Raw genomic sequence first — 22,547 nt, 5'->3', positions numbered from 1 at the left:
TTGAACTATATGCAACTCTTAGCTATTTTGAAAATGATGTAATGTATATGTATGTATAAACCGTAAGCTAATTTTAATTTTAAAAGAGTTTGCTTACAGAGATCGAGACTATGATGAATGAATAACGTATTTAAAATTTTACATCTAGACGTGACAGACATACAGACTGCACTAAACCAATATTGGCTTTCCCCTTCAGAGGTTGCAAAAACGTATTGTGTACATTGAAGAAAACAGGCGTACAGAGAGTGAGACTATGATGAATGAATAAAGTATTATATTTTTACATCTAGACGTGACAAACATACAGACAGACTGCACTAAACCAATATTGACTTTCCCCACAAAAAACGTAAAGTGCACATTGAAGAAAACAGACGTACATCTTCGAAATTACCAAATCTATCCTCGAACGCAAAGAATGTTTTGTATCCATTATAGGACAGCCCCAGCATGGACAAGAGGGATGACTGACTGGCGGTCAAGCGGTTCTGTCTGCTGTAGCGGGCAGTGGTCTGGATGCTGCCTTCATAGTCGGGATAATCTCTTTCCGCGTCATCTAACTCCTGCTGCCTCTGTGCTCTGTGGATAGTTAGCTCAAATTTATGGCCTAGATAGTATAGCAACAACGCTCATAGAAAAGATTAAACTACTTATAATTTATATTACAAGAAAAAGGTGCAGTGGTTGTCCACATACAGGTGGTCATGTGGTGCCGAGTTCAAGCCCTGCCTCCCGTAATTCCCTTCAACAGGGAGGATTATCTTATCTTATAAATTACTTACGTTGTGGAGAGGCTGAGATCGCTTGAACTTGGCTTGGCTACCTATGAAGGGGGCTCGAGGTTCGACACCCGACTCGGGCAGAGTTGTGTTTACTGAGCGCCTAAAGGCAGCACGGAAAAACCTTCTCCTAGATACCACTCCCCCCCCCCTGGTCCACAAATGAGAATGGACCAAAGTGCTCTGAGCATGTTATAAGCATGAAAGTAGCGCTATATAAAAGCCATAATTTATTTATTTAATTACGCCCTACTCGTATCAATGTGTCAATCTAGTCATGCATATTATTCAGTGACTTAAACTCTGCTAAGTCGTTGATTTTCCTGGCTGATTCAGGCAACCTATTACGTGCTCTAACTGCATTGGGTAAGAAGGAGTACTTGCAGGAATTTGTCCAAGCGTATGGAAAAAGAAATGTGCCTTTGTCTTTGTGTCTTTCTGTGTATTTTTGTTTTACGAGATCAACAATCCCTTTGTGTATCACTTTTAGGTAGTGAAACAGGTTCACTTAACCACTGCTTGAAGTCTTTACCTTCAAACAATATAAAGCAGAGATGGGTGTGGCCATTGGCCTACTATACTGTATTGAACTGATTTAATAAGTTGCCTTAAGCAATCCTTTGAGAAATAACTGGCGCAGCATAGCTATTGTTCCACAGTGAATACGATGTATTCATCTAACAAGTCAATTCTCGAGAGATATTGAGCATGGCTGGGTTTTGTTAGCTAGCACTGGTACAGAAAATGTGTCGTGAATCAGGCGTGGTATGACAAAACTCTGTCCAAGGTCAATGCAAATAGAACATTGATGGATTGAACTAGATATTTTGTAGATATTTTGTAGGCTAGTTGTTTTGTTTTTTACTGGAACCGGCAGACGTTCATCTCGTCCAGCACTTTGTCATGTAACAAGTGGAGCCCTATACTCGAGAGGGTATCCTAGTCCACAAGTTGGGCTCATGTAACAAGTGGAGCCCTATACTCGAGAGGGTATCCTCGTCCACAAGTTGGGCTCATGTAACAGTGGAGCCCTATACTCGAGAGGGTATCCTAGTCCACAAGTTGGGCTCATGTAACAAGTGGAGCCCTATACTCGAGAGGGTATCCTCGTCCACAAGTTGGGCTCATTAGCGATTGATTATTTATCTGGATTATTATAAAATGTTGGTTCTTCATATCTGGCGACTTAAAAAAAGTTTTATACTTGTAGCCACGTGACCTAATCTCTGTGAAGTACTTTCAAAATGGATTATCTTAAAAGATTGTCTTCTACATTGGTGGAAATTGTAATGTTTTCTGGGTATAAAGATGTATAAAGCTGTATAAATATGTATAAAGATGCAAACGTTACACATGTGCTTGTGGCAACAAGGGGAATGTATACATCTATGAAGTGGACAAAAACATCAGGGGAGAGGGAGGTGTGTACGAGTTTGGATAAATCTCATAAAGCATTTAGAGATATGTTATGGAGTGTGTGTGTTTCTATGGTGACAGTGGGAAGAGGTCAGCTATTGGTTGTGAATGATGCAAGATAAGCGGCCTTGTCGTCAGCGGTCTTGGGTAGAACAGACTGCGATTGCCAGAGGGAAAAGGCGTGCTTTTGTATAGAGTTAGATTTTATTCAAAATATCATTTTATATTATTACCAAAGTTTACAACATTTATTTCATTCCATCCCAAGTGGAAGAAATTATTCAAGTTATTACAAGTTATTTCAAGTTTTACAAGTTAACATATAATACGCCTACAGCAGTTTAGTTGTCTACCAACAATGCTGCTCTGTAAGTCAATAACCGTCAACAAGAAGATAGAAGCACCACTAAGAGAGGGGGAGGTCACCATTTTTTGCCCGAGTGAGAAACTGTCTAATATAATAATTGTGTCAATGTTACACTTTCCGTTAGCATGGGGCCATATGGGTTAGCGCGGGACCTGGAGGTGGGTGAAGTTCGTTTCTGCTTGGCGTCGCCCTGAACCTGATAGCTAAAAATAGTTGTGCCTTCTTAAAGTGAATGGGATAAGCCCCGACAGCTTTCTCCTCCTAACAGAGAAATTGCGTCCTTAAAACCTGCCTGAGAACAAAGCACTCCACACTCACCTCTGGCGCTGATACTGCCAGTACAACAGCATACCAACAATATTGGCGATGACGTAGAGAACACATGACCAGAAACTCATAGGTCGATCTTCATTGGGAGCGTCACTGGGGAAAAAGAAGTACGAGACATTGGGTCATGATAAATTGAATCTTTTAGATATGAGCAATAAAAAAAAAGGAAAGCTCCCCTTTCAGACCTTGTAATCTATAGGGCTGATAATGTAAAGGTTACCTGTTTCTGTAGCCCACAGATAACGAGGCTGTCATGTAGCCAGCACAACGACCAACCGCATTTACTTTTCCCAAACTAATGCCAGGTACCCATTAGAGCTGGGTGAACTCAGAGGAGCCAAAGATCCCAAAATTAAAAATCAGTCTTCACCAGGATTCGAACCCAGGACCCCGGTACGGAAGCCAAGCGCTTTACTGGCTCTGTGGTGTGCACTACTTCCCGCACGATAGTGCGTGCTAATTGAACACGAGACATACTTTTTTAAAAACAAAGCTTAAACAAGGGAAAGAACCCATCAACTACAACCATCTCTCAAAACTGCTAGAGTTATACCCCCTTTTCAATATACAACAAAAGTAATCAATTACCTCTAAACATATAACAAATAGTTGTTTTCATTCATGCATTGTCCTCGATAATGAATAATTGAGCAAAGTTTCAACTCTATCCAAGAATTGGAAGTTGGAGAAATAACATGTACAAGATTTAATCCAGATAAACAGAGTGAGTTAATATTAGCTTTGTAAATATTCTAATTTTGAGTTGATATAAGCTTTGTAACTATTATAATAAACACGACTCTGACTCTATCCAGAAGTCTGGCATAATACCGCTCCCAAAAAGCACGTGACGTTCGGGCAACAAAATGTTAACTTCTAAGCCTACGTAACTTAATCGTTTACAATTCCAATCACTAGCGATAACAGTTTTTACGTTTTTCTTGCGGTAGAACTAAGGACCGTTTAATTAACAGAATATCAATAATGGCGACAGTCATTACAATAGTAGGACATGCAGTTTCCTTGTCCAGTAACAAAAACCAAATCACTTTTAAGTTTTCAGTTTAAAATCTTAATTTTTAGTTGGATATTTTTTTTGGTCAACACCGGACAGGATTATTTATTATTTACGAGTTCAGGGACCCACATCTGGTCAGCGGGCTCAGATTGTATTGATTTGATATTAAGAGCTAGACAAACAGAAAGACACAGACAAGAGGGAAGAGAAGGAAGAGAGAAGGTATGGAGAAGGAATGGGATAGAGAGAAAGTGAGGATATGGAGAAGGAATGGGATAGAGAGAAAGTGAAGATATGGAGAAGGAATGGGATAGAGAGAAAGTGAAGATATGGAGAAGGAATGGGATAGAGAGAAAGTGAAGATATGGAGAAGGAATGGGATAGAGAGAAAGTGAAGATATGGAGAAGGAATGGGATAGAGAGAAAGTGAAGATATGGAGAAGGAATGGGATAGAGAGAAAGTAAAGAAATGGACGTTGAAGTGGACAAGAGATATAAAACTGAAACCCGAAAAGAAACCAAGAAGGAACTGATAGAAGAACTGAGGAAACGGGGAGAATAGAAGAGAAAGAGAGAGAGCAATAGAAGGAGAAAAGGACCAGAGAAATAGATAGAGAAAAAGAAAGGGGAAAAGAGAGAAAAAGAAAAAAAAGGAAAGGGAGAAAGGGAAAAAAAGAAAAGAAAAAGAAAGGGAAAAGAGAGAAATAGAAATAGAAAAATATATTGAGAGTTAGAGAGAGAGTAAAAGAAAAGGGAAAGAGAAACAAGAAAGTGGAAAAGAGAAATAGAAAAAGAAAGGTAAAGAGAAAGAGAAATTAAAAGGGGAAAAAAGGAAAGAAGGAAATAGAGAGAAAGATAAAAAGAGAGGGAATGAGAAAGAGAAGCTAGATAAAGAAAGAGACAGAAGAAAAGAAGAGGAAGAGAAAGAGAAACAAAGATAGAAAGAGGAGAGAGAAAGAAAGAACGAGAAATGTGTTGATATAGAAACAAGTTTTCATTTGTGAACATTAGTCAACCTTTTCTTCTTAAGACATTTGTTAAAACAGAAAAAAAAAATATTTGTGCTGTAACAAAACGTAAAATCAATCAACTGTATAACTTGATCTATCTTTGGATAATCAGACTAGTCACAATAAGTATAATGTTAAATGTATAAATAAATGCCAGCTTGTACTTTAGGCCTTCGTCTTTAGAGTGTTAAATGTTAAACATTGGGACAAAACAAACATTCAAGACAGGTTCCCTTAACCATAAAGCAAGTACGGAATATACCAGCACAGCTGTTCAATAAATCTACTTGGGCTGATTCAACATGCTATACATTTTCAAGAAGGATGTCGATGTGGTGTGTACTTGCATGAGACCCGTGCCTACTCAAATGTGTCTCTGCATAATATTTGACGTTTGAACCTCCTTTTAAAACCAGACCCAGGTAGACAACGCATTTCTTCTACTCGAATATGTCTTTAAATAATGATTGGCGTTTCTTCTTCTTAGTAATTGTGCTACTAAGCCTAATTTACAAAGCGCTGGACGTATATATGTGTGCTTGTGTGCGCTACGGATGTTAATGTTGTTTGTATCTATTTATTGTTATTGTTAAAACTGGATTTCCGTTTGTTTAGAAGTTAGACCAATACAATTATCTTTAGAGTTGAGTTTAAGACTATTGGAACTCTTGGCCTATGAAAGCTTGCCGGTCTGCCGGTCTGAATTTAAATTATTAAAACCCTATTAGTTCGCATCCAAAGACGGTTGAATTAGAAGCGAGGCAAAGGCAGAGAAATCTTTGCATATGGAGGTTTGGTAGCTTCACCACTGTTTTAATCCAGACCCGGTAGAAATTGTTTGAATAAAGATCTAACCATTCAAAGTACTTTTCAAGACACAGTTTAATATTAATATCCCTGAAGCTGCATCTCTCGATTGTATTAACATGAGAAGGCACATACACACAATTTCTAGCTTTAGAACGAACAAACACACACACACATATTTTAACTATGGACGAAACACAGGTCTACACAATTATTTTTAATAAGGAAGGAACATATACAGTAATAATTTTTTTTTTGTCATGGAAGGAACATAAGTAATCATTTTAACTATGGAATGGACGTTACATACACAGTCATTTTTACCATGGAATGGATGGAACATACACAGTCATTTTTACCATGGAATGGACGGAACATACACAGTCATTTTTACCTTGGAATGGACGGAACATACACAGTCATTTTTACCATGGAATGGACGGAACATACGCAGTCATTTTTACCATGGTGGGAACATGCACACTTATTTCAACTATGGATTAAAAGTAAATATTTTAAGCGTGGAAGGAACATAAACAGACATTTTAACCAGGAAGGAACATACAACTTTATTTCTACCATGGAAGGATTATACACAACTATTTTAACTATGGAAGGAACATAGGCCAACAGTTATATTTAATACGGAAGAGACAATCATTTTAGAAGCTTGCTGACTACTAAAGATCTTACAAACAGAATAGCTTCTACACTTTGCAATTGACGCTTAGGCCTATAGATCTAGTTTTCGTACGTAGAGTTCTATGACAAGGATGAAATTTTACTATAGAACTATTCCATTGGGAAGACGACATCTTCAAATAAGTCAACATATCAGAACGTTACGGCATTCTATATCCCTACACATTGCTATACATACCATTCCTGAACACATCTTTTAAAGGTCAGAATTAATTACCTGTAATGAAACTATACAGACAGTCTTAATCTTGTGACAACATATTACAAGTCCCAAGAGTTGCCTGTAAATGTACACACTAGATCAGATCTACATCACATAATCCATATTTCTGAAGGTTGGAGAATAAATATTCAAAGCAGTCTGGTAACTACACTAAAATTAAAGAGTATTAACACATTTGATATGTGTGTGTGTATCTGTGTGTATGGTAGCCCATATGTCAGCACATAACACAGCAGATCCGCAATAGGTTGAAAAACGTGTCGAAGGCTGAATCGTGTGACGAAGAATAGGACAGATATCGTCTGCATGAAATGTTTGGCCCACACAGGGAGGGGGAAAACCTGTCCCCCATTGTAGTCGTTGCTTTCATCAGGTGATCAGAGTTGCTATTGAGATAACACCGTGCCGATAGAGGGGGAAGGGGGAAGTTTGAAATCAGTGGTGCCCATCATGTTTGGGGCCGGGGTGTCACGCACCGCACCACTGCTAAATAATTTGATAAAAAAGTTAAGTCCAATGAACCTACCCTTTGTGTGGGCAGGAGTTTTGAATGGCACCAGGTCTAAAGCCAGATATGGTAAATTTGGTAGCTTGAACCAGGTCCGGCCTTAGGCATAGGTAAACTAGGCGTTCGCCTATGGTCTCCAATTGGTGGGGGACTCGCGCATAGGTCTAAAAATATTTTTAAAAAAACGGTGAAACTTGGATCGAATCTCAAACATAGAAGAGCTCTATTGCTCTTTAGTCTGCCAGAATAATTTTTAACATAACTCAAGGCTTATTAACAAGAGTTTATATTTAAGATGTTAGACACCAATGTTAGATGAACTTTTGATGAAAAGGTCGAGGCCTAATTTTGTGTCTGGTGAATCAAAAGTAGATGCAGGTTCAAGCAATGCAGAGGTGTGTCAGCATATTGACTTTGATTGGAAAGACCTGGGCTTATTATCTCTTCAATTACCAATAAAAAAAAACTTATCGAAATCACATAATTAGATATGTTTTTAATAAATTGATTGATCATAGTTTTTCGTTGTTCATTTGGGGCCACTGAAGTCACTTCGACTAGGGTTTCCAACTACCTATAAGGCCGGCGCTGCTTGAACTAATGTGTTACTGCAGTCAACAATTTACTACCGTAAGAGGAACTTGATAAGTAGGCCTAATTAATACAGCTTCTTGTAAGTAATCTTTAAGATTTTATTTAGCATTCAGCTTAGACACTAGAAACGATGTATATAAGATGCTTGACGAGTTGATAAGTGTTCAGGAAGTTTCAAGAGCTTCCATGATATTAGGTAACCCCTCAGACACCAGTTTGCATTAAATAGCATTGAAGCAGGGCCGGCTCTGATAGAGGAAACACCTGGCAGCAAATGGATTTTCAGAGAGCTCTAACGAAGGCCACGGAATCCACATTTGAGGCCAAAAGGAGGACACTGCTGAGGACAGGTGTGGAGGACGAAAGATAACTTCGATCACCGAGAGCCAACGGTTATGGTTGCATTGCATGTGGCTGTCTGGTCGTGCCGTTTGCCCTCTGGACTGTCGTCTTAATGGTGCCGGGTTCGAACATTGCCGCCGTTCTGTCGGATATTTGGGCTAGAATGCCATAATCTTCAAGGCTGAGGGAATATCCGACACACGTACAAAAAACAAAACAAAACAAAAAAAAAAAAAAACTATGAGACTTATTATGCTCGCAAAATAGACTTACACAGTATTCAGTTGAATGCATGGCTGTGTAAGTGGCATTAGCAGCTCCGTAGTGTCATTAGCACCTGTGTAGTGTCATTAGAACCTGTGTAGTGTCATTAGCACCTGCGTAGTGTCATTAGCACCTGTGTAGTGTCATTAGCACATGTGTAGTGTCATTAGCACATGTGTAGTGCCATTAGCACATGTGTAGTGTCATTAGCAGTTGTTTAGTGCCATTAGCAGTCGTGTAGTGCCATTAGCACCTGTGTAGTGTCATTAGCACATGTGTAGTGTCATTAGCACCTGTGTAGTGTCATTAGAACCTGTGTAGTGTCATTAGCACCTGCGTAGTGTCATTAGCACCTGTGTAGTGTCATTAGCAGTTGTTTAGTGCCATTAGCACCTGTGTAGTGTCATTAGTACCTATGTAGTGTCATTAGTACATGTGTAGTGTCACTAGCAGCTGTGTAGTGTCATTAGTACCTATGTAGTGTCATTAGTACACGTGTAGTGTCATTGGTACCTATGCAGTGTCATTAGTACACGTGTAGTGTCATTAGTACCTATGTAGTGTCATTAGTACACGTGTAGTGTCACTAGCAGCTGTGTAGTGTCATTAGCAGATGTGTAGTGTCATCAGCAGCTGTGCAGTGTCATTAGCAAATTGCAGTGTTACTTAGAAGCTGTGCAGTGTCATTAGCAGCTGTGCAGTGTCATTAGCAGCTGTGTAGTGTCATTTGCAGCTGTGTAGTGTCATAAGCACCTCATTGGTGTCATCAGCAGCTGTGCAATGTCATTAGCAGCTATGCATTATCATTGACAGCTGTGCAATGTCATTAGCAGCTATGCATTATCATTGACAGCTGTGTCGTCGCTAATTCGAGTTCATATATTATGAAAATTATGCGTGCCGTTTCATTATATAGAGTCATAGACTATAGAAACATGTTATTACTGTTATTACTACAGAGTGAAACGAACTTTTGATTCTGCTAATTTTTCTTAGACCAGCCGAAAACTTTCCGCCTGCAAAGTCAAACTATTCACAGAAACGTTTCAAACATCCCTACACCAAACCCCCTTCGAATGACCTCCAGATCATATAAGAGTTGACTAGTAACAGTGGGCGAGACAAGACGAGACCGTCAGGACTAGATCATTTTGGAATGATGGGACTAAGATGGGGAATAGGAACAAGAAAAAGACGGGCCACTCGAAAGTAACTAGTTTTGTTGTTGTTGTTGTTGTAATGCCTTTCTTTGTTGCGACAACTTCCTGTCGATAAGGTTTGGTACTAGGACAGTCTGTTTTGAGACAGACAGACAGACTGACTGACTGACAGAGGAAGGATAGAGAAGGGGGGGGGGGGAGATGCATACGGAAGTAAACAAAAAGCTTAAGAGAGAATTAGTCAAGTCAGTTCTACGATGTTTATCTAGTATACGTCTTCAGTAAGAGAATGAAGTCATCAGTGATTGCAATCTGAATGCAGTTTAAGTACCACTTCAAGTATCGGCAGTGGCGGCTCTCTATGTACATGTAGGACACTAACAAGAAGCTTTTTTTTTTTTTTTGGTTTCAAATCCTCCTATTACCTTGCGAACTCTTCATGGGTTGAAAAAGTAGAAAACTGGATGAAAACTGGAAGGGTACTTCCAAAACATCTCTAACGACGTGACTAGAAATTTGACAATTTATATAGATCAGTGCGGGAAAACACTGCTGCTTAATTGTCATGCAATGAATAAGTCTGGTTTGACCGTCATATTTTTTTTTTCAAACTTGGATTAAGATAAGATAAGATAACTTTTATTGATCCAATCAAATGGAAATTCGGTGTGTCTACATTTGACAACCTCAGCGTAACTACTGTACAATGACAATATAGATTCACACACGAAAACACATACAGACTCATAACCAGCGCTTTATAAATATACTTCTATGTACTTCTCGCTGACGACAAAATGTTAATTTTTAATGTTGGTCATTCAGGGCCTATTATTACTGAATGTTTTAATTTTCTTCTTTGGTACAATCATGTTTTTTTTTTACAGAACTGGATGTACGAATTAACAGTCGTGGTAAGTTCATCTGTCTGGGAAGTTGTTTACAAACATGTCCCAATCAGTTTGCTCCAGACAACTTTGTAGCTGTAAAACAGCGTCGCCAGACCATGACTGGATGGACTGTACTTCGGGTTTAGCTGTTTTTAAAACCGGTTTGTTCATGGGTGTAAGATGGATCATTGTGTGGTCCGAGGGAAAATAACGATCGAGATGTGTAGGCCATTGTATGTCCAAGGTTTTATCGTGCCTTGTGGGACAATTAACATATTCAGTATATGTAGGCAAGTGTTGAGCTAACGAAAGATGATTGAAATCTCCCATAACTAGTCTTTATGTCTTTTTGTTTAACATAGTACAGTATGCAATAGAGCACTTGACTCAGTCAATGTTTTGTTGTATTCAGTAAATGGTCATATTACAAGGTCTTCGGGACTCGCAAAGACCTTCCTTCAGGGAACTGTACCAGGAAAAAGAAGAAAAGGCAGACAGAACAAAAAGTGATAGGAGGACAACATAAAAGGAATGGACGGGCCTGTCATTGAAAGAGGTTCAACCCAAGGCAAAAAAAAAAAAAACAGAGAGGAATGGAGAAAGACTGTTGACAAATCTTGTGTGGTGCCCCAACAGAAGGTGAAGGGCATAGTTGTATAAATAAATAAAAGTAGCGCGCCATTAAAATTTGTGCGCACCGTCTTATGTAGCAGTAATTAGCTGGACTGTTCATTGCACTTGATTGTGTGAAGCCATAGACATAAATAAATATAGACTGGAAAAAGGAAATAACTTCATGTAACTTGAAAACACGTATATCTATTGTATTCGGATTTCCGAATTCTGAAAAGTTGAAAAATTGCATGATCTTCAGTCTTAGAGATTAAACAAAACTCCTAGACATAAATAAAGTACACAGAAATGCAAGTCACAAATTTTCGTTTCATAAAACTCTATTATCGGCCAGTCTATATTTATTTATGTCTATTTGTGAAGCTCACTGGAAAGACTCCTTGCTATAACGAATCATTACATGAAACAAAATTGAATGAGAAAATATAGATCACCATAAGCTAAAGGAGGAATTTGTTTAACTATTTTTTGTTTGTAATGCTGCTTGTTTTATTTTATTTTTTCTTACACGGCTTCTGGCACTGTGGGCGTGGTCTCGTAGCCTATATCTATAAAGCCAAATAAAGCCTAATAAAGCCAAATAAAGCCTAATAAAGCCAAATAAAGCCTAATAAAGCCTAATAAAGCCAAAATAAAGCCTAATAACGCCAAATAAAGCCTAATAACGCAAAATAAAGCCAAATAAAGCCGAATAACGCCAAATAAAGCCAAATAAAGCCAAATAACGCCAAATAAAGCCAAATAAAGCCTAATAACGCCAAATAAAGCCTAATAAAGCCAAATAAAGCCTAATAACGCCAAATAAAGCCAAATAAAGCCTAATAACGCCAAATAACGCCAAATAAAGCCAAATAAAGCCTAATAAAGCCAAATAAAGTCTAATAAAGCCAAAATAAAGCCAAATAAGACCAACCTGCCTTTAGCTCGAAAGTTTTGACTGGAGTTTTCTAGGAGCAAACAAGTTTTAGAAACTTGTATACTTTTTTTTTTTGGTTAAATTCCTTATTTTGTTCCCCTTTCTCAATTTTAGTTTCCCAAAACACAAACAGGAAATGATAAGATGACTATCTTAACGCCGAGCCCTCAGTTTTGGCTGCAAATCGACTACTGTGTCTAATGTGTATTGTAAGGCGAACAGATGTCACGTGAAGTTAGGGGGGGGGGCGATGATAAGTAGACCCAGAGAATCTACTTATTTACAGCCTATAGTTGCAACATATTCAATCTATACATTAAGTTAAAATGAAAACAAAATGGGGGGGGGGGGGGCGGGAGAGTGATGGTGGAATATAGACAACTGGGAAGTGGGGGGGGGGGGGGGCACCAAGCCTAGTTCGGAAAAATGGGGGGGGGGGGTGCGGGAAAGATAGTTAACATAAAAAAAAAGATAAAATTGAAATAGAAATTACAAGCACGGAAACAATGAGAGAAAAAAAAAGGGGGGGGGTCACAGATTGGACAGCACAATGCTTATTACCAGGATGAAGTTTTAAGATCGCCTACCGTCCAAACAATGACAGACATCTGTGTGAATACATATGTTTGTGTGTGTGTGTACGCAAGCACGCACGTACGCACACACACACACACATATGCACATACATACACGCACGCGCACACACACACACGCACACACACACACACACACAAACACACACGAATGTATGTACGTAAAACCACCGCGAGACCAGGGCCCCACATTTTTATGTTCGTTCAACTGTTCAACTAATGTAATGCTCTGTTGACCAGGTCATGCCCGAGCTGATTCATGCGTTAGCCTCGCTTAGGGTAACCCAGATGCCTTGTACACCCTAAAGCGGACAAAATGGAGGACAAAGCCTTACAAAGGAGGACATATAGGAGGACAAAGTAATTTTGTTTAAATGAAGCCCTAACCTATAATGAGCTTTGTGAAACATGCCAGTAGACCATAAGTGACGTTTGGCATCTTTCAAACAAGCAATCAGACGTCCTGAAGAATAGTTTCTTTAGAGTGTACTTTGTAACTAACTTAATATAAAAATAATTAAAAAAAAAAACTTTACAAGGGACAAAGGAAAGAATTGTAATTTATTGCCATCTCTTTCAATACTGTGATATTTATTTCCCTTTTCTATATCAAACAAAAGTAATTAATTACCAAAAATTATTTCATTTTTTTTTTTTGACTGATTCGTGTTTTGTTAGGGTCAATGACTAATTGTACAAAATTTTAATCTTAACTCCGAGAAGGGAAAGTGGGGAAAATAAAGTGTACAAGATTTGTACCAGACAGACAGAAAGACGGACTGAGTTGACATAAGCTTTGTAAAATAAGGATGTCTCTCAGTGAGTAAATTTTTTTTTGGGTTCATTTTCCATTGTGGAGTGCGATGATAAGCGAAAACGCTTTTTAGAAGAAAAATTCACCCATCTTGAGAAGCTTTGAGTATCAAGTTTCACATGATCAGACTTATTTATTGTAAAAAAAAACCATTTAAGTCGTTGTACTATTCCAAACACTGAACATCATTCAAATATCTAGGACTAGCCCATTTTAGAAATTAAAAGCACGACTGCTGTTGCAGGTCGTTGTCTTCTACTCATTCCATCAAGGTAGACAATCTGCTGTAGGAGTAGTGTATCTTAACTTATAAAACTTAAAACAACTTGAACAAAACTAAATATAACTTTTATGACAATATAAGCAAATGCAAGCTGCCCGGAACACTGCAACACTGCTGAATGAATTCTTAATGTTGTGTCGGTTGTAGCTATGTGTGTATTATTCTGTTGTGTCTTTATATGAGAAAAGAGTCCTTGTAATCACAACAAATTTCCGTAAGGATCAATAAAGCAGTCTTAGTCTTAGTCTTAGTCTTAAAATATTGTTTGCATTCTGCCCCATGTCTCTTGCTCCACGCCTTTCCTAATGGAGTTCCAACGGTTCTGTGGCGGTACCGCGTAGGAATGCAAAGATTTCCCTGGTGGGTTTCGGACGTCAGGAGGAGCGTGTAAATACATATAGACGCGATTCAATGGTCAGGTAGTTGATGGGGAGGGATGATTCGGACTTGGGGAGGGGGTAGGCAAAAAAGCAAATCTTCGATTTATGGCTACTGGGAGAATTCCTTTCCTTTGGTTAGAGGTCTCATGGGTCTTTGGTTTGTCTCCATTTAAATGTTAACGCTTTCCAAAGATGGAAATTTATCGCACTACTTTCCAAACAAATCTAACTACACTCAAGGGGCTAGGAGACTTTGAAAGAAAATACTAGCAGGGAGTGTAGTCAACCTAATATCACGTGACGCCTTCGTTCCGTCTCAATTTTTTTTTCTATCTTAAAACTTTTCCATTTACAGATTACATTTTTTTTGTGACTTTTTTTTTTTGCAATCTTTTGTTGTCTTTTTCTTGTGAATATTTTTTTTCTTTTTGGCAGATCCATAAAACCAAGAAGCTTGTCAGTTTTCAAATAGTAATCAGAAAAAAAAACAACTTACTACACAAGCTAATTTCTATAAGGAATTGTATTTTCTCGAATGAATCAAAGGCGTCTACAGCGTAAGAGCCCAAGCGTTCACTTTCATACACACAAAAGACATAGCTAATGAGCAAAAAAAAATATTTGATTAAGCACCTAGTAATAGTATATTTTAGAATGTAATGTATATATAATGTTATCGCATTATTACGGTAGTACGGCTGACTATATCAGAAGTGGTAACGGATAATAAGCAATCCACTAATTACAAAATGCTTCCAATGACAAGCTTCTTACATAGTCACTCACAACCAGTCCAACCAAGACCGGCGGCTAAAGTAGGCCTCAACACTAACCTGCAACGTCACAACAGGTCTGAGGTCACGTGGCATGGGGCTATCGGCCTACTATGACGCCTGGTGTAGGTCCAACTCCAGGCTTACAAGTGTTGCTCAGATATTTGGGTCAAAGGAAACTGTTTTTATTGACAGGAGAATAAAAAGTACAGATTGTAATAAATGTTTGTTGACCATAATTTACTTCCTAGTTCAAACCTCCCGTAGGACGACGGGGGATGGGAGATGGCATGGTTTGAACCCGGGACCATCGATAAATCCGAACGACAGCCCAGCGCACAAATCGCACGACCAGGCAGATATCAATAATAAAAGTTAAAGATTCTAGCAAAATGATAAATCCTAATATATACTACACAATTATATCATATCTTATAAAGTACTGACCTTACTTTAAAAAAAAGATGATAATAGATATAGATCATAGTTGGACTAAAGGATATAGATTCTAATTAAAGTTATAGACTCTAATAAAAATTAAAGACTGTAACAAAAAAAAATGTATACGCTCAAAAATATAATAGACTAAAAAATGTGTGGAAAAGTTATAGACATTACAGTGGATTGAGACGTCTAAGATCGTTCATTCGTTTACAAGAGAATATTGCACATCCAGATACTCTAACGAGAGCGTGCTAATTTACACTGCAAATCTTCACACAAACACAAACACGCTTTTAAATTCAACAAAAACACGCTTTTAAATTCAACATTTTTTAATGACAAGCTTTGTTTTTGCTCCTAACAAATCAATAAACATGCGATTATTCCAATGCAACAAGTTTGATAACTTTTTTTTCCCCCAGAGGTTCTTCCCCTTGTTTAAAAATATATAATAATGAAGTTGGGATAGCCAGAATTAAACTCTTGATCGATAACATTTGAAAATAAACTGATTATGGGTGTTGAAATTGAAACAGAAAAAAAAACAACACTGGAGTGAAGAGAATAGGACTTTGTTTTATTCTGGAAAAGATTAATTTTCTAAGTGTACTTAATTCTTTTTTTTTTTAGTGATGTTTTTTTTTTTTTTTTTTTAAACGTCATCACTAAAATAGTTGCAGGACTGAAAAGTTGTTTTTCCCGTCGTAGAATGTGTGCGAGTGTGTGTATGTGTGTGCGAGTGTGTGGATGTTAGGAGGGGCTCCAACAACTTTTTTTTTATTAACAATGTGTCAACAGACTGAATCCGTGTGTCGACGGGCAGAATTTGTGTGTCAACATACTTGAGTCTGTGTATCAACAAACTGTATCTGAATCTGTGTCAAGAGATGATTCTCTGTGTCAACAGACTTAATCTGTGTCTTAACAGACTTAATCTTACTTTCTATGTCAACAGACTGAATCTGCGTGTCATCAGACTTAATCTGCCTTAACAGACTGAATCTGACTTTGTGTGTCAACAGAGTGACTCTGTGTGTTAATAGACTTAATCTTTGTCTTAACAGACTGAATCTGAATCTGTGTTTCAACAAACTGTATCTGAATATGTGTCAAGAGATGGTTCTCTGTGTCAACAGACTTAATCTGTGTCTTAACAGACTGAGTCTGAATGTGTGTGTCAATATACTAAATTTAAATCTGTGTGTCGAAAATCTGAATCAATCTGAATCTGACAACAGACAACCTGAATCTGTGTGTCAACAGACTGAATCTGTGTGTCAACAGACTGAATCTGCGTGTCAACAAACTGTATCTGCGTGTCAACAGACTGAATCTGCGTGTCAACAGACTGAATCTGCGTGTCAACAGACTGTATCTGCGTGTCAACAGACTGAATCTGCGTGTCAACAGACTGAATCTGTGTGTCAACAGACTGAATCTGTGTGTCGAAAATCTGAATCAATCTGAATCTGACAACAGACAACCTGAATCTGTGTGTCAACAGACTGAATCTGTGTGTCAACAGACTGAATCTGCATGTCAACAGACTGTATCTGCGTGTCAACAGACTGAATCTGCGTGTCAACAGACTGAATCTGCGTGTCAACAGACTGTATCTGCGTGTCAACAGACTGAATCTGTGTGTCAGCAGACTGAATCTGTGTGTCAACAGACTGAATCTGTGTGTCAACAGACTGAATCTGTGTGTCAGCAGACTGAATCTGTGTGTCAACAGACTGAATCTGTGATTCAGCAGACTGAATCTGTGTGTCAACAGACTGAATCTGTGTGTCAAGAGACTGAATCTGCGTGTCAACACACTGAATCTGTGTGTCAGCAGACTGAATCTGTGTGTCAACAGACTGCCCTTATTGCACGCTTTCTTAATTAGCCCATGCACTAGAAAAACATTATGTTAACAAAATACCCAAAATAACCAAGTGCATTAGATCTACCAGATCTACCCAAATATTTAGCCTATTCAATATCAAACAAAATAATTAATTACCAATAATTAATTGGCTAAAGGGTTAATGTTTTTTAAATAGATTCATATTTTGTTAGGTACAATAAATAATTGTGTAAACTTTCAACTTCATCTGAAAGTGGGTGTGCAAAAAAAAAAGGCGTGTACAATCATCTAAAGGGAAATAACCAAAAATATTTATCAATATCTGTTAATACAGAAGGATTAATTTCCCATTTTTGTATAAAACAAAATAGTTAATTACTAGTAACTTATGAACTTATACGATATTTTTTTTTAATTGATTCATTTTTTGCTCGCTACAATAAAGAATTATGCAAAATTTTACTTGATCAGAGAGAGGGAGAAATAACGTGATCAACATTTTGTACTAGACAGACAGAGTGAGTTGATATAAGCTTTGTACCAGACAGACAGAGGGAGTTAATAGAAGCTTTGTAAAACAAACGCTGCCTTGGTAACTGTTAATTTATGGCAAACTTTGACCTTTCAGTCCCGATTCAAAAAGCCAATGATCTGTCTCCATGGTTACAGCAAACAGAACCTTAAGCCTTTGAGTTCATCCATTGCAGTACACTGTAATCGAAACTGTTCAAACGCTAGGCTGCAAAATACATGTCATGTGCTACTCCATATGTACAGTGTGTTTAAAAAAAATTTTAACGCCTCTTTAACATTTAAAAAAAAAATGTGTATAATATTTATGACGTAAGTAAAGTTCCCCTTTCAGACCTTGCAATCTATAGGGCAGATAATGTTAAGGTCATCTGTTTCTTTGGCCAACGGTTAACGAGCAGGGTGTTATGTGGCCAGCACAGCGAACAACCGCCTTTACTTTCCCCAGCATAAGTCAGGTACCTATTAGAATTGGGTGTATGGCGCCCTAGAAATCCCGAAATTGAAAATACCAATCTTCATCGAGATTCGAACTGAGGACCCCAGGTTCGGAAGCCAAGCGCTTAACCACTCAGCCACCGCGCCCCCTCATTTATTGACGAACAAATACTTTTTTTTAGTTGGACATTTGATTTGGTCACCTGACCATTACAAATCAATCATTTGTATATTGACCGTGATGCCGGTCAATGGGTTTGAAACCACAAATTCTTCAAAGAAACAGGCTTACATGACGTAGTCTAGAGCTAAGAAACTAAGACATTTATAATTCAAATAAAAGCTTTGTCAGTAAGTCAGTATTAATTATGTACTAGAACCTGATAGATAAAGATAGATTAGACAAATCAATAGATCAATAGAATAGATAGATGAACAGATGAATTCGTTGTTAAAGATCTCTATCTGGTCTGATTTAGAACATTGAATTAGCAAACTTGGCAATTGTTTTTGTTTAGCGCAATTACATGCCTTAAGTTTTCTCAATGCGCTATGGTCCTATCACTTGTCTGGAACAGTTAGCAAAAGAGGGGGGGGGGGACAAAGAAAGAGGGGGACTAATTCAGCTAATACCACCCACTTCAGTCATGTACAAATTCTTGCCCTCGTTCGATACCAAACAAAATAATTAATTTCTAATTAATTAACTAATTGGTTAATTTTTTTTCTCTATGGATTCTTGTTTTGTCAGGAAAAGAAACAACAGTGAGAAATTTCAGCTTGATCTGAGATTGGGTGTGCGAGAAATAACGTGTACATATTTTGACTAAACAGATTCGATCTTATAAGCTTTGTAAAAAAACAAAAATAATAAGAAACAAAACTGGTGAAGAGTGCCGGCCTTAAGCCACAGCAACCTATGCGGCCGCAGTGGGCCCCGCACTTTCATAGGCCCCGCGCTAATTCTAGGTGTACATTATTAAATTTAACCATTTTAACATGAAATTGCAAAATATACAAAAAAGTCCTGGAAATCTCCTAAAATTAATAAAATTCCCGAAAACTCGTAAAAATAGACAATATTGTCAATTTGGGGTATCATTCAATAAGGTAAACGCCAATCCCACGAGCGATAAAAAAAAAAAACGACAGTGTCAACTTTCATTTAATAAAAATGTAATGCAAAGACAAATTTATTTTCCGATACAAAGCTTAATTTTAGCTTATTATCCTTGTCCCTACCAAGACTGGGTTTCGCGCAATCCATTTCGCATCGACAATGAATAATTGTGCAAAGATTTAACTTGATCAGAGATTTGTAAGTCGGAAAAAAAAAAATTATAAAAGAATCCATCCTGACAGACGGAGCTTAAACTTTGTTAAAAGTTGGAAAATCTTGCTAACAGCACATCATTCTTTGTAGTATCACTCGTTAATACCATAATGCTGCACAACTCATAAGAAAACCACGCCTGCATATGACTGAAGATTGATTGAACATGTTGACGATTTAGTTGTAATGTTTACTGCAAGAACTTCTTAGTGATTTCTTTAGTGTTAAGAGACTTAACTCTTTCTCTCCGTAATTATTTACCACATTCAAGTGGAATAAACGTTGGTATCGTCAGTTAGGAGAGAAAGAGTTAAGTCAGATGCTATGCGATGTTCCCCGCTACGGTTCAGATCCTCGTTGAAGCATATCTATCTCTCAATAGTCTCTGTACCCAAAGTGCTGCTATTCAATGTTAATGCCATGTTTATTTATCATTTATTTTCAGCACCTAGGCTTCAAACGTATACTTATTTCAGCGCCTGAAGCTATCTTTGTGTAATGTTTGATTGTCGACATGTTAGAGAGATGGAGATGCAATTTAAATTAGGGTCCTTGTTTGTCTTTAGAAGTATACTCGGGCTTCAATTTTTGAACGTTTCCGGGGCTTGATTACAGAGAGAACAGTACCAGGCAAAAAAAGAAGAAGAGGCAGACAGACAAAGCGATGGGGAAGACAACGTAAACGAATGGACTAGCCTGACATTGAAAGAGGCAAAAGACAGAGAGGAATGGAGAAAGGCGGTCGACAAATCTTATGTGGTGCCCCAAAGGCCCAACAGACAAGGCCATGGGTGAAAGTGAAGATGAAGGTGAAGATGAAGGTGAAGGTGAAATATACAATTGTTAGATACGTAGAAAATGGGTGGGGCTCTTAGCGGGACGTGTAGTCACGTGACCCTGTGTGGTGATGCTAGTCCAGATAACTCTACTGATATGAAAGCTTCTTTTTTGGGGGGGCCTGGATCGAGACCAATCATTATGGTGCTCACTTCAACACTAGCCTGCGACGTCACAACCTATGGGCAGTTTAGACTCGTTGCCACGTCACGTCTGGCTGTCTTGTAAAAAGTCTGTACACGTTATTTCTCCAACACCCATTCTCGGATGAAGTTTAAACTTTGTCACATAATTTATTGGCATAGACCAGACATGAATCAACCAAATTAACCAACTAATTATTGGTAATTTTTAATTAATTAATTGTTAGTTATATTTCTGACTTAGAAAAAAACTAAAATTAAGATGTTTAACGTTTTCTTGTTTCTAAGTCACATACCTAACACTATATTTACCTTCACTATGCTGCTGTATACAACCCACAATTATGACCCTAACATTTTTTTTTCTAGCGGCCAAGAGAGTCTCTGCCTCCCACTAGTGGATTATAGTATTATACTGACAAGGATGATTATAGCAAATGTTTTTCAGCATTACGAATGACTATAATCGAGCCATCCCGTTCTTCCATTGTATACGAGGCTAAGCTCCTAGTGGGAATAAAGAGCTAATTATAAAGCTATAATGAGGGGGCTCTAGATCTATGATGTAAATATTGCCTTACCTCTCAAGCCGTGAAGCATTCATTTAAAACAGCCGTGACTTGTTATTATTCCCCCTAGTCAGTGCACGAGGCAGACCGCTCGCGCCGCTATCGACATCACCTCGATTCATGGACAATAACTGCGAACATAAATACACAGGGTTATCGTGCGTGCCTGGGAAAGTGATATCCCCTAATTAGGCTCTTCCCCAGATAATGCAATTAATACAAATGATAAACTATTTGCAAAGCTAATAAACATACATGAAAGCTTTTAACATTCTGAATCAGTGTACTCTAGCTATTCGAGTCTATAAAATCTTAGACGGTCGTATTCACTGAATGATGTACAAAATAAAGAAGTCGTCTCTTGCCCAAGTAATCGCAGTTACCGTGAAGCCCTGATTTAGGGGCTTACACAAAAATTCTGCCCTGGAGCCTCCATATACTAAAATCCGGCACTGCGTGACAATGCCCAATCTATTCTTTTATTCTAGCACTTGTAGGATAATTAAACAAGTTCTAAATCTATTGCAGCCAGTGGCGTAGCATCCATGGCGCGAAGGGGTTCAATGAACCCGGGCCCACGACCATTAGGGGCCCACAGCCTGTAGCGTAGCACCAATGGCGCAACGGGGTTCATATCGCTTGGGCCCATTACTCATGGCCGTTGGGGCCCACATGATAACTTAGGGATGTATGACACAAAAGTGAACAGAATAATAACACTTGTGTAAGAAGCGATTTAAAAAAATAAAATCCAATAAACTCCCTCAAAATGTCATATAAACTTATATTCGTTTTAAAGCATGTATCTGTGTTTTAAGCTAGAGTCAGTATACCAGCGACTTGTATTACTGTCAGGTATATTGTCATGCACTGGCGGATCCAGGGGGGGGGGGCGGTAGGGGCGATCGCCCCCCCCACTCGGCCGACCCCCCCCCCCAAGGGGGGGGGGCGGACGAATTTTAGTATAGAATTCACACAATTTGTATACGAATTTATTACTTATGTTAATAATATATACTAATTATTTATATTTCAACCTATTTTTAGATTTTTTCGCCCCCCCCCTTCTAGTAATTTGGCCGATTTGGTAGGGTCGGGAGGGGGCGATGGCATCAATCCGCCCCCCCCCCCACCATAAACTTTCGAGTGGGGGGCGGTCCTATTTATTTGTAGAAATCACAGCTTGCTAACAGAATCAATTAAATATCTATATGATTAAAACTTTTTATTGGTATTTTAATAGGTCTTTATATTATGTCGTTCATCTTTGGCCGATTGGAAGGGGAGGAGCGAATACCTCTACTGCCCTTCCCATCTAAACCCTTTGAGTGGGGGGGGGCGGTCCTACTTTTATGGAGAAATCATAGTATGTGAACAAAATTAGTCGAATATCTATATAATATAAACAGGTGGAAGTGCGATACATGCAATCACCTTCACCCCCATCGGACAAACCAATACTTTTTCGTTTTTGTATTATAGTAAGAAATTACAAAATAATAAAAAAAATATGTCACTAATATAATTTATATATGCTATAAAGTAAATTCTTATATCGAGTCGCCCAACCCCTATTCTTTAAAGCAAAATGCAAT

The 22,547-nt window shown here is 38.2% G+C and overlaps 1 protein-coding gene across 4 annotated transcripts in view; it reads right to left on the bottom strand.

The window, feature by feature from the left end:
- Positions 1-22,547, bottom strand: part of LOC106056879 (uncharacterized) — a 61,375-nt gene that overhangs the window by 7,273 nt on the left and 31,555 nt on the right. The window contains exons 2-4 of one of the 4 annotated variants that reach the window (XM_013213794.2): positions 20,965-21,083; positions 2,884-2,988; positions 384-582 (exon numbers count right to left, since the gene is read on the bottom strand). In XM_013213794.2, the coding sequence (XP_013069248.2) occupies positions 384-582; positions 2,884-2,988; positions 20,965-20,987 (327 nt within the window). In that variant the 5' untranslated portion in view covers positions 20,988-21,083. Of the gene's footprint in view, positions 1-383; positions 583-2,883; positions 2,989-6,649; positions 6,999-11,959; positions 12,116-20,964; positions 21,084-22,547 lie in introns of those variants that run through there. The other 3 variants (XM_013213817.2, XM_013213802.2, XM_056005155.1) reach the window with 3 other exon arrangements.

This window comes from Biomphalaria glabrata, chromosome 12 (genome assembly GCF_947242115.1).
Source record: "Biomphalaria glabrata chromosome 12, xgBioGlab47.1, whole genome shotgun sequence".
NCBI lineage: Eukaryota > Metazoa > Mollusca > Gastropoda > Planorbidae > Biomphalaria > Biomphalaria glabrata.
Note: the sequence above shows the minus strand (reverse complement) of the source record. Positions and strands in the feature narration are given on the sequence as shown.